The sequence below is a fragment of the Micromesistius poutassou genome (genome assembly GCF_964030765.1).
Source record: "Micromesistius poutassou genome assembly, chromosome: 13".
NCBI classification, from domain to species: Eukaryota; Metazoa; Chordata; class Actinopteri; order Gadiformes; family Gadidae; genus Micromesistius; species Micromesistius poutassou.
Window position 1 is genome coordinate 5,896,746 of NC_140283.1, and position 12,257 is coordinate 5,909,002.

A 12,257-nucleotide genomic window follows, 5' to 3' on the forward strand; every position below is an offset into this window, starting at 1 on the left:
CCTCCTCCTCGATTTGTGCCACAGCTAATAGGTTTGCCTTCAGTTCACATATTGATACGTTCATTGTTGATGAATGTATCAGCTGGATTGTCACTTCCATTTATTTCTCCATTGACTTCCCCTGTTTGCCCTGTTAATGACAAGTCAGCGCAGCAGTCCTGGATATGTTATTGTTACCACATCGCACATCTGTCTGTCCCCTCTGGTCCGTCTTCCAGCTGTTTAATCCAGGTCAACAAAGCCGGGCCGTGGCCACTCCCCCTCTCGCTCTGTGTTCCAATTCCCATGGCTCGGCAGGGTACCCCCCTCCCTCCATCCAAATACGTGCATATGAGAGAGAGAGAGAGAGAGAGAGAGAGAGAGAGAGAGAGAGAGAGAGAGAGAGAGAGAGAGAGAGAGAGAGAGAGAGAGGGAGAGGGAGATAGGGGAGGGAGGGAGAGAAAGACGGAGAGGGAGAGAGACAGAGAGGGATTGGGAGAGAGAGAGATAGAGAGGGGGAGAGAGAGAGGAAGAGAGAGAAAGAGGGATTGAGAGAGGGAGAGATAGAGAAATATTTGATGCATCATCCCATTGTTGAGATATTGTTCTGTTTCACCATGTTTTTTCTTGAAAAAGGACATATGCTACACACTCACATATACCCACTCACCCATACAGATCCCCCCCCACACACACACACACACACACACACACACACACACACACACACACACACACACACACACACACACACACACACACACACACACACACACTCACACACACACTCACACACTCACACACTCACACACACACACACACACACACACACACACACACACACACACACACACACACACACACATTTACACAGAGCCGCCCCAGTGGAGTCATTATCAGAAGATCCCATGGACATCCTATATTAAGCAGAAGTGCTGCAGACAGAGACAAGTCAATGGAGCTTTTAATAGAGCAGCACCCAATTCTTAATGCTGGTCGATAGCACAGCAGTCAGCAAAAATACATTTAACAGATGATATTGACCTTTCAGGAGTTGGTAGGACCTAGGGGAGGGGGGCGCTGATGAAGACACAAGAGAAATAGATAAATAGATAGATCCAGAACAGGGGGAGGCAAGCGACCTGATACAGGCTTAGGACAGGCTACCGAGGGCAGTGGAGCAATGCAGATGCACAGAGAGAAATGCAAAGGCGTCCATACAGCTCAGCCCTCAGACAAGAGCGGGACCAGAGAAGGATCTGAGCCAGCATGTTCCTGTTGTCACTGTCATCTACTGCCCTGTAGTCTACTGCCCTGTAGTCTAATGCACTGTTGTCTACTGCCCTGTATTCTACTGCACTGTAGTCTACTGCACTGTTTTACTGCACTGTATTCTACTGCACTGTAATCTACTGCAGGGCAGACTGAACGCAACAGACAGATATAAGATAGGCCCATTACTTTTCTCCCTATCTCTCTCTCTCTCGCTCACACTCTCTCTGTCTCTCCCTCTCTCTGTCTATCTCTGTGTCTCTCTCTCTCTCTGTCTATATCTCTCTATCTCTCTCCGTCTCCCTCCTTGTCCCCCTCACTTTTCCACGGTTTCCTACTTTCTTTTTATCCACCCCCCATTGAGAACCCGTTGTCTATTTTTCCCACTTGCCTGCTTTCTCTTTCACTTACCCCACTGCGTCTTATTACACCTTCCCTGTACTCTCTCTTCCCTCCACCACCACCACCACTAGGACCACCACAATGCTGTCTTTCTACGTGACATGTCATCCATTGTCCTCAGCTGCCATCCCTTCCTCTTCCCAGCTCTCTCTCTATCCCTCTCTATCTCAATCTAATTCAAGGACATCTATTGGCATCATATTCATTTGACTGTGTCCCTCATCACTCTCTATTCCCTCTATGTATCTGAGTCTTCCCAGAAGAGTTTACACATTATTCTTTGTCGTGTGTTAATTATCCAATTGTAAATGAATACCATCCCCAATTCTCTGGGATGAGTCACCTTACCAGCTAAACTATGGTGTACCAATTCCAATATAATATTAATCAGTGCAACGGTTTACTCAAGGTTATACTTTATTGGTTTATTGTGTATTTTAACATTCAGGACATTTCAAGAGGAGGGAAGTGGAGGACTGCGATCCCGCTTAATACAAATACAAGTTGCCTGAACTCGATGTTGCGACTAATGTTGCAGTGACACCGTGTGGTTATGCACGGTAAATGGCACATCTGTGTGACAAACAGATGTTTAGATAATGCAAGTAATTACGTCCCATACTCTATAACAAGGGAATAATAAATACAGGCCTAGTATGCTCTGACTTCAGCGGTCAATTTCATAACATTTAGTACAAAAAAAAATAGGGGAACTATTATTGCTTATTTATTCAGCTTATTACGTAAGGCACAAACATTAAACATTATCTCGCATACTTTTGTTTATTAATAGGAGTTGGTAAGGAAATTCTTCATGTATCCAGGAAGTGAGCTCACAGCGATCGTGGGGATTTTATGGGGTCGCACCAAGCCGAAGGAGGTCGTACCGTCCCTGCACACAAAAAAAAAGTTCGAGGGAAAAAAGGGAGTACATAGTTGTCGAAAACGACCTACGGGGCGTCTTTCTGTTTTCACATTGTCAGACTGGCACTTGATAACTTTTCGACAGCGGTCATGTCGTGAGATGACCGATTGGATATCACACGGTTTATGACGGGAAGAGATGGATACGACGGTGGTCGTCAGATGGGAATAAGTTGGAAAAGTACGAAACAAAAATGGAGAGAACAGCTGAGTGACTAGAGTGGGGTGAGGAGGCTGGCTTTGGCAGGATCCGGAGTCCTACCCTGTTGCCCCCGCTGTCGTGTGTAGGCTAAACCTCTGAGCTAGTGTATTAGCACACTTAGTGAGCCGACTACTTCCAATTAATTTTGAGGTAAGTTTTAGAGTTGCTTTAACACACACACACGCACACACCATCACAATTGTTGTTCAGAACATGCTTTGAAATGTGGTAATGTGAACCAGCAATGCAGACAATTGCCCAATGCCGCTTTGCTTGGGGGAAAAAAAGGTTGATAGGAAAAGGCCTGCCCACCCTTATTGTGGAGTACAATGTATGCAGATGTAATGTAGCGCATTGTGTCGTTTATTATTATTATAGGCCCGATATCACGTTTTATTTACAACCCTTTTTGGAAAATGACTTGTTTAAGGAATGTGTTTCGAATCAGCTTTCTGCAAACATGGCTGACAAAGTAATGCAAGCAGTTAAACATTGCAGTGAAGTCTCAAGCAAACTTCGAGGAAATTTGCATGGAGATATTTGATACACTACACATCATTTTCTTGGACTTTTCCTGTGATCGGTTATATACTTTGGCAGAACGTTTCTGCTACAACTTAATCCGCTGTCTTTAGTCTAGTCCAAACTCGGCCAATCTAAACTAATTTATTTTGGTTCAAAATAGTTCAATGGTGTGTGTCATTATACGGCTTTATAGGATGTCTACTATATCCGAATCACTCTATTCAACAATCACTCTATAACAACAGCAGCCTTATCATTAAACTTTGTTTTCCATTTCGCAGATCCCACATATGATACCCGGGAAAGGTCATTTCAAGAAGATCTTTCTCCAAAACATCCCAATCTGTATATTATTAATTGAGGAAAGACCGTACCAATAATTCAATGGATGAGGGTTATGTTTCATGTGAAACACCTGTCTATAACTCCTACATAGAGTTGAGACATTCCTGAAGACTATGGTGGGCCAAATGGGGATTCCCTAGTTGGTCTCATCACCTCTGCTAGCTTCTTCAAGCTGCTGGATTCACCATCTCCATCACCAGGTGGTATGCCACCAGGTGTACAGGCAAATATCTCAAAGTTGGCTCCGACTTGGATGACAGGACACAGTTATAGAGCATGTTCTTAATCAAGCCTGACAGTCATTAACCCTTTGACTCTGAACACGGCTGCTCTTAAGGGTGGTCTATGAGCGCTGACCACCCGTGCCTGAAGTGTGATGCCACGCTGCTTTGATGGGTGTGAGTGTCAGCGGCTCTTTCCAAGGACCTCGCTGCTCTGGGTGCAGCCATTAGATGTTGCTCGCCCCCGCTCGCTTGAGTCCAGTGTTGCGGTGATGACGCAGGGCTGCTGGTGGCCCTTCTGGTTGGCTGGGCAGCAGCCTGAGGTGATGTGATGGGGTGCAAGAACAGCAAAGTCCTCCCTGAACCTCCGGGAGATGTTCAGCTGGACTTGGTCAAAAAGGTCAGTGGGATGTGACCTTGACTCTCGTAGATGTTGATGTTGCAGATGATTAAAGAACTGCTGGTTTACAAGAGATGTATTTCATTTAATTGAAAAGGGTATATATGCTGTATAGCTTATATATATGATGTATAGGTGCATTCATGCACCTATACATATATAAGCATGTGCACTATGCATGCAAACTGTATTCATTATATTTTTCTTAAATCTAATGTATTAAAAAATATGACTTCTTGAACAAATGTATGCAGCCACTCACAAATACGTTAAAAAAATTCAAGTACTGATATCTTTACCATCTTAGCACTTGGTTATTTTCTTGTTTGTATTCTGCATATCTTTGGGCTGTTCCCCGTTACTTGACATGGTTGTGTAACGGAAATAGAATGAGTGCACAAGCCTCGTAAACAAAGTGAGGGAAGGAACTGTAACGTGGTGCTCTTCATCCCTCAGGTGGACCCTCCCCACCCGCCTCAGACAGACCTCTATAAACACTTCATCCGAGGGGACGGAACGGGCAGCAAGACAGGGGGAGGAGCTGAGAAGGCAGACCCCGCCTCCCCCTGTCAGGCGCAAGCAGCCGTGCTCAACAGCTCCGCCCAACCTCCAAACGCCCAATCGGAGTCGGCGGACCCCCAGCGGAAGAAAGTGGCCAAGTACCGCGCCAAGTTCGACCCCCGGGTCACGGCCAAGTACGACATCAAGGCCCTGATCGGCCGCGGCAGCTTCAGCCGCGTGGTGCGGGTGGAGCACAAGAGCACGCGCCAGCCCTACGCCATCAAGATGATCGAGACGCGCTTCCGCGAGGGCCGGGAGGTGTGCGAGTCGGAGCTGTGCGTGCTCCGCCGCGTGCGCCACACCAACATCATCCAGCTGATGGAGGTGTTCGAGACGGCGGAGCGCGTCTACATGGTGATGGAGCTGGCCACGGGCGGCGAGCTGTTCGACCGCATCATCGCCCGCGGCTCCTTCACGGAGCGCGATGCCACGCGCGTGCTGCAGATGGTGCTGGACGGCGTCAAGTACCTGCACACGCTGGGCATCACCCACCGGGACCTGAAGCCCGAGAACCTGCTGTACTATCACCCCGGCGCCGACTCCAAGATCATCATCACCGACTTCGGCCTGGCCAGCAGCCGCAAGAAGGGGGACGAGTGCCTGATGAAGACCACCTGCGGCACACCCGAGTACATCGCCCCGGAGATCCTGGTGCGAAAGCCCTACACCAACGCCGTGGACATGTGGGCTCTGGGCGTCATCTCCTACATCCTGCTGAGTGGGACCATGCCCTTCGAAGACGACAACCGCATGCGGCTCTACCGGCAGATCCTCAAGGGCAAATACAGCTTCTCTGGAGAGGTGCGTGTGTGTGCGTGTGCGTGTGCGTGTGCGTGTGCGTGTGTGTGTGTCTGTGTGTGTGTGTGTGTGTGTGTTTGTGTGTGCGTGCGTCACCTGCTCTTTGACGTCTTGTGCAGTCTTACATACTTACTACACAAAATCTGAAAAGTGCCAGGTTGAAATTTGAGATGATATTCCTTCCCGGCGCAGCGGGACATTCTGTAACCACATTAAAGGGAAGCACAGTGGGGGGTACACACACACACACACACACACACACACACACACACACACACACACACACAGAGGCACACACACGGTGTTCCAACAACTGTTTTAATCCCTACATCCCTGCAATTCATAAATGCTCAGTCTGTTACTCACTTTGTTTGCACACTCATAATCCCCCATGTCCGCCTACTCAAATGTATTTGTCCTCTCGGCTAAGTCAATATGCCCTTCCTCAGAGTGTGTGTGTGTGTGTGTGTGTGTGTGTGTGTGTGTGTGTGTGTGTGTGTGTGTGTGTGTGTGTGTGTGTGTGTGTGTGTGTGTGTGTGTGTGTGTGTGTGTGTGTGTGTGTGTGTGTGTGAAGGAATAATAATTTATGCTCCATCCGCGCTCTTTCTTCTTCTTGAAAGAATGCTGAGTTGCTCTTTTTCTTTGTTACACAGTGGGGGCTGTTGATCGTGCCAGAGAGCTTTCTAAATGGGCCCTTGGTTACTGGTTGCCCGCCATAGCCCAGGCATAAAACACTCATTAGGTTAAACTATGGATATAGCATGACTGGTTGTCACCTACTCATTTTGTATTATATAAAAAATATTTTCAGCACACATGTATCAAAGCTTACGGGTGCATTAGAAAATGATTGGCCAAATGGTTGATAAGATATAATCGAGCAAAATGTTATCACTATCTTGGATGTGTTATTTGCAGTCCTTGGTCATTGGTACTCTTTAAATATGCTGTTGAGGCTTTAGATATACAACACCATGCAGTGATGTAGAGGCTATAGATATATAACACCATGCAGTGCTGCAGAGGCTTTAGATATACACCATGCAGTGATGCAGACACTTAAGATATATAACACCATGCCGTGATGTAGAGGCTATAGATATACACCATGCAGTGATGCAGATACTTTAGATATCACCATGCTGTGATGTAGAGGCTACAGATATACACCATGCAGTGATGCAGAGGCTTTAGATATACACCATGCAGTGACGCAGATACTTTAGATACAACACTGCAGTGCTTGGCGGCCTATAGCTTTCCGTTCTGCTTGCACATTGGGTCTCTTCCCTTTTTACAAGACTAATCAGACAGCATCCCCTGACCCATGGAGCAGTGTTGACCTTTCCTTTTAAAGGGCAAAATAGATGAGGCGACTAGGTGGATCTGAATTGAATTGCTTATGTATTTATTGCCGTGATAAATAATGTGTACATTTACAACTCATACCTTGAGAATTCTAAAGCAGTTGTTAAGGTGGGGGAGCAGGTGTGTGTCTGTGTGTATTATGATAGTGTAATACAATAGTTGTATGTTAGAAGGTTGAAACCAAGGACAGGGAGTGAAAGACATCTTTTACAAACTAAAAACCTTGGGTTTTTGTTGCAGGTATATAATGTGATCCTGCAGTATGTATGCTGCTAAGCACACTGAACATTTATACTGTGTCAGCTGCATTTAGTTCCATGCAATCTTTGGGTCTATTATGAACAAATATAATTTTTACATTTACACTGAAAATGAATCCTCAATTTAAGCACACAGTATTTGAATGTTATTGAGGCTAAATAGACCCTATTATACAAATTGAGTGTCCTGGAAATCCAATTTAGCAAATGCAACCCATCTTTTTTCTCTACTGCTCTCTGCTGCCACTTTGTGGACACTTGAGGATTTTCCAAATATGACTTATCTAAATTGACTGAATCTAAAAGTCACAAAATAGAACAATAATCATCTGTATATTTAGTTATTTGTTACCTCTATGTAGTAATTTTGTCTATTTTACCCAAGTTTATAAATTCATATTTATATACAGTTGCTTGTTTGACGGGTCAAACAAACTGCATATTAAAAACGCTTGGAAATTTGGAAAACAAGTGCATTAACGGAAAACACTAACGCTAAATTCAGTTGTGTTGTGTTGTTTGGTTGTTTTTTGCGTTTTTGTTTTCTGTTAATGGGTTTCAAATTTGCAAAGCATTTTGGTTAAGCCGCTGATTTAAACAGCTAGTCCACTGACCTTCTAGGTCTAGGATCAAAGTGAATTTATTTTGGCTTCTCCTCACTCACAAATTTTGTGATTAAGTACTCAAAAACACAAAAAAAGTCTGAGATATTGACTTTAGTGGCCAAATGAAACTCTTCAAGACAGTAAATCTAATGTATTGATACCCTATTATCTCCATATTCCCAGTCTGGTTGAATCCCATTACTCAAAACAAATGTGCAAATGGATTCTTCTGTAGGATGTTATTAGAGGAAAAGTCCACCAATCGGTCAAACTATTTCAAACTCTGTCATCCCAAACCTTGTGTAGCGCCAACACTGTTGAATGGTTTCAGCATTGTATGCCGGTGTCGACTTAATCCACCCTTTATGAAAGACATGCTAGATACATGAGAACCGATTGATGCTAAGTCTAATCTCTGTCCCGCTCCAGCCGTGGCCCAGCGTGTCCAACCTGGCCAAGGACTTTGTGGAGCGCGTGCTGACAGTGGACCCCAGCGAACGGCTGACCGCCGGCCAGGCCCTCAAGCACCCCTGGGTGGTGAGCATGGCGGCCTGCTCCTCCATGAAGAACCTGCAGCGCTCCATCTCCCAGAACCTGCTGAAGCGCGCCTCGTCCCGCTGCCACAGCACCAAGTCGGCCCAGTCCACGCGCTCCAGCCGCTCCACCAAGTCCAACAAGGCCCGGCGCGCCCGCGAGAAGGAGCTGCGGGAGCTCAACCGCCGTTACCAGCAGCAGTACAACGGCTGACCCTAAGCCACCACCCCCCACCCCCCCTCCGCCTCGCCACGGCTCCAGCCTGTGGAGTTAAAGAGGACCTGGAGAGAGAGAGGACCTGGCTCCTGGCCGGGGGTAGGACTTTCACTGGGATCGCTGCAGCTTAACGTTGCGGTGGCCAGCGTCCCCAAAGCCATCGCCATTTACAAATAGGACGGGGACCGTGAAGATAATATACGAATTGAAGGCGATATATTTAGATTCACCTGTCAACGGGGTTGTGACTAAGTGTTGCCGGTAGCAATGCGAGCATCATACGTGATTCCCGGTGGAAGTGTACCGTATGGGCAGCAGGGAGGCGGTGTGATGCGTTTGGTGAGGAGCTCGTGGACTATAATGGCAGCACGTGTCCCTTCCAGGTGGCGTAACCACCACAACAGCACTGGGAGAAACATGGAGAACCTCTGGCTGCATCCCATTCTGTGTCTCTCACTCATCCCCCACCCCAAAAAAAAACTATTTTTGCCCAAGATGGCTGAAGTAGACACACTTACCTACTCCTCCTCACGTCCTCCGCCTCACGTGTTCCTCCTCCTGTCCTCGTCCTGTGCTCCCTGTGCCTCTCCATATTTATTTATTATTACTGACCTTACTATTGGTTTCCGTGCAAGCGGTCACTGGATGATGGCCGTCTATGATAATCTGTTGAACAGAATTCTTGGTACTGTGGTAGGTAGAAAAGGGTTGCCTTTTTATGAAGAGGATTGAAAACTGCTTTTCTTGTTCATTTCGAGGTTGAAAGAAAATTGCTGTGAAATAATTATTGTGCGACTTGAACAGATGGACAAGTACAGCCAAACTTTATCTGAAGAGCTGGGCGACCCAGCACACTGCCACAACATGGATATTGTTGAAGGCCAACATTCAAATACATTCATCAGGACTCATGCCTAAGCTTGTCATATCTTGCATTTTGCTCCATTCAAATAACAGCTGCAGCTGGCTAAAACTTGGTATATTGTGAATCTCATGTTATTTTTTCTGCCTACATGTCATTGTTTAGTTTTTACTTCAATCAGCATTTCCCATTGAGAAGCCATTTAGAATAACAGGAGGGCAACCACAGTTTTAATTGGTCCTACCAAAGATATTTTTACAATGAGAATAAAAAATGGTTATGTTCTGGTTTATCAAAGCACCACATACTTCTTAGCTCGAGTCTCCTAACATGTCCTACTAGGTGCATTAGATCTGTTTAACAGAACCCTAGTAGATTGTACGTCCCCTGCACATATTGTGGTCTTATCAATATAAAAGGATATGCCCTCCGTCTCACTGCACTCTCTGAGTTGGTGTTAAGAGTTGAGTTGAGGTGGTTTAATGGCGTTTTTGTAGATCTACTTGCCTGTGAGTCTGACAGCCACCTGCCCCACTACGTTTAATATTGTTTTATGCGCTTAACCAATTCCTCATTCCTGTTTTTGAAGAATACAATGTGTATCTGTGGTCTCAAAACTTCTACACTTTTTAAATGTGAAGATTATGTTAACGTAAGGTATTAAAGGAGATAAATCTCAAATATAATTAGAATCGTTCGAAGAATCCATGCTGTAAATACATTACAGTAACGTTTGCACTTAAATTCAATGACATTCTAAGGCTTTGGGAAGAACACAAGGGATTAGAATTGATATCAGCAGTGAAGGACCTCTGGACTGTAGTTCGATGCCACTCCTCTGTCAACCTTTGTCTTCACCTCACATGGAATAGTACTATTGCCTGGGGCCTATTCAAAATATTAAATGTTGGATATGAATTGTTAAAACAAGTACAAAATACATTTGCCTATGCACCAACTGTATTTTTTCTAAAAACCCAATGTATGGGGCAAGTACCATTGTACATCTGAAACGTTCCGTTAAAAATGCAAGACCACGACTTGGCTATATTTGTTTTGGTCAGTGGTTTTCCTGTTTTGTTGCAAAGCTCTTCCTAGGAAAGGTCATGTTGAGGTTAGTTCAAGAAAACAAAAAGCATACAGTGACCAGAGGTTTGGAGCCCAATAGAAAGAGTGTGTTTATAGTGCGATGGTGTCTGTGATTATGAAGGCTTTTACATTTCCCTGTATGCCTTATTATGTCAATTACTCCCGTGAGCAGTTTGCTATGAGCTGGCCTGTTATTATAAACCTTATATTTTGTGAAGTTTTTATAAGTGATACTGGAAATCTAACCGAGCCACATCAACTGACCTCATTATTCCTTTTTATGTTGGAAAATGATTTTGTTATTTTGCTTCTTCTTGGAATGTTCCGTCATCTTCCTCGCCCACGGGACGTGTTTGTGGACAGGGACCACCTTATTTTAGAACAAACTAAAACCTTGGGTTAGCACCCAGCAACACCTTCTATGGGCCATGTCCCAAATGTCCCATTCTGGATCATTCCACCTGTCCAGATTCATCTGATGCTGTCGCTCTTTCCCCCTGACCATCAACTAGCCAGCGCAACACCTTGTGTTGTTGTTTTTTAATCTTTCACATAGACAAGGACATCGGAACATCTAAATGGGTTCTAATACAGTCTACAATTTATATATGTGCAAAGACGCAACATGGAACAGACTGCTGTTTGTGGTTTGAAACTAAATCCAGTGACCTCAATAATTAATCTTAAATCATGATAGATGACAACATGTGTTCTAGATCATAACAACCATTATCATAAACGAGTTGTGTTTCAGTCATTGGTAAATAAGGGAATTATAAACTTGGCATAATGATCCATCATGCCAAGCTATAAGTTGGACTCACACAGAATCAGAACTTCCAGAACCATTGCTGAATGTCAAGTTTATACCAATGAATTACTTAAGTATTTGTAAACCGTTTCGTAGAATGTAAACAGACACATTTGTACAACTGTTTCCTCTAATCTTTGATATATACTTGTGATTTTGTGTAAATGCTGTCCTGAATGAAGTAGCCAATGCAACACTGTTACTTAATTACAGTTGTTATTTGTATTATTTGTGTAAATGAATATCCCTTAACACTTCACTTGTTTTTCTTACTTTTGTTATTTGTTTTATACAATGAACTTCTTAAGTTTTTGTTTTATGCATATGTGCCAATAAATGACATTGACGATGACATGTTTTCTTTAAGAGGTATTGCGTTCCTGGTGTCAGTTTTTGCAGCAGGCTTCTTTCTGCTTCTTGTATGCTAGCTACTTATGACTAATACCAACATACAGTGCAGCTGCTGCTTCTTTATACTGTATTGTAATATGTGGTTTGTTCTGAGTTGTATTTTTCATCAAACCTATATTATCTCTGTTTAATTATACCACATCCTCTTACAAATTCCCTCAGAAAAAATCCACAGATTACCTGACTACATCATCACCAACCCATGGCAAGTTTGGCCATGGGGGTATATTCCTAACAGGATGTGAAACCCTCCAGTATGAAGTGGCTATCAGGTGCCCTCTACAGGCAAAACGTTGCTATTAATTCAACAAACGTATGTGCTTTCAATACCGGAGGCTTCAGCTCCAAGACCACAGGTGGCAAGGTTATTTTTTCCTTGGATGATGATTCTCATGAGTAACTCACAAATAGTTAATGAAAACAATGAAACACAACACGTAGCTATCCTAATTCTTGAACTGAACCATATCCA

At 44.4% G+C, this 12,257-nt stretch overlaps 1 protein-coding gene across 1 annotated transcript; it reads left to right on the forward strand.

Moving 5' to 3' along the window:
• Nucleotides 1-2,565: 2,565 nt before the first annotated feature.
• pskh1 (protein serine kinase H1) lies at nt 2,566-11,726 on the forward strand. Its single transcript, XM_084477603.1, has 4 exons — nt 2,566-2,929; nt 3,586-4,270; nt 4,727-5,632; nt 8,292-11,726. Exons 2-4 carry the CDS (start codon nt 4,202-4,204, stop codon nt 8,607-8,609), a joined length of 1,293 nt encoding a protein of 430 aa, XP_084333729.1. The 5' UTR covers nt 2,566-2,929; nt 3,586-4,201; the 3' UTR covers nt 8,610-11,726.
• The last annotated feature ends 531 nt before the right edge of the window (nt 11,727-12,257 follow it).

Excerpts from the sequence above, each read along its gene's own strand:
- pskh1 (XM_084477603.1), top strand. The coding sequence starts at position 4,202 with ATGGGGTGCAAGAACAGCAAAGTCCTCCCTGAACCTCCGGGAGATGTT. Across the intron at positions 4,271-4,726 it reads AGCTGGACTTGGTCAAAAAG|GTGGACCCTCCCCACCCGCC; the intron begins GTCAGTGGGATG and ends TTCATCCCTCAG. Across the intron at positions 5,633-8,291 it reads AATACAGCTTCTCTGGAGAG|CCGTGGCCCAGCGTGTCCAA; the intron begins GTGCGTGTGTGT and ends GTCCCGCTCCAG.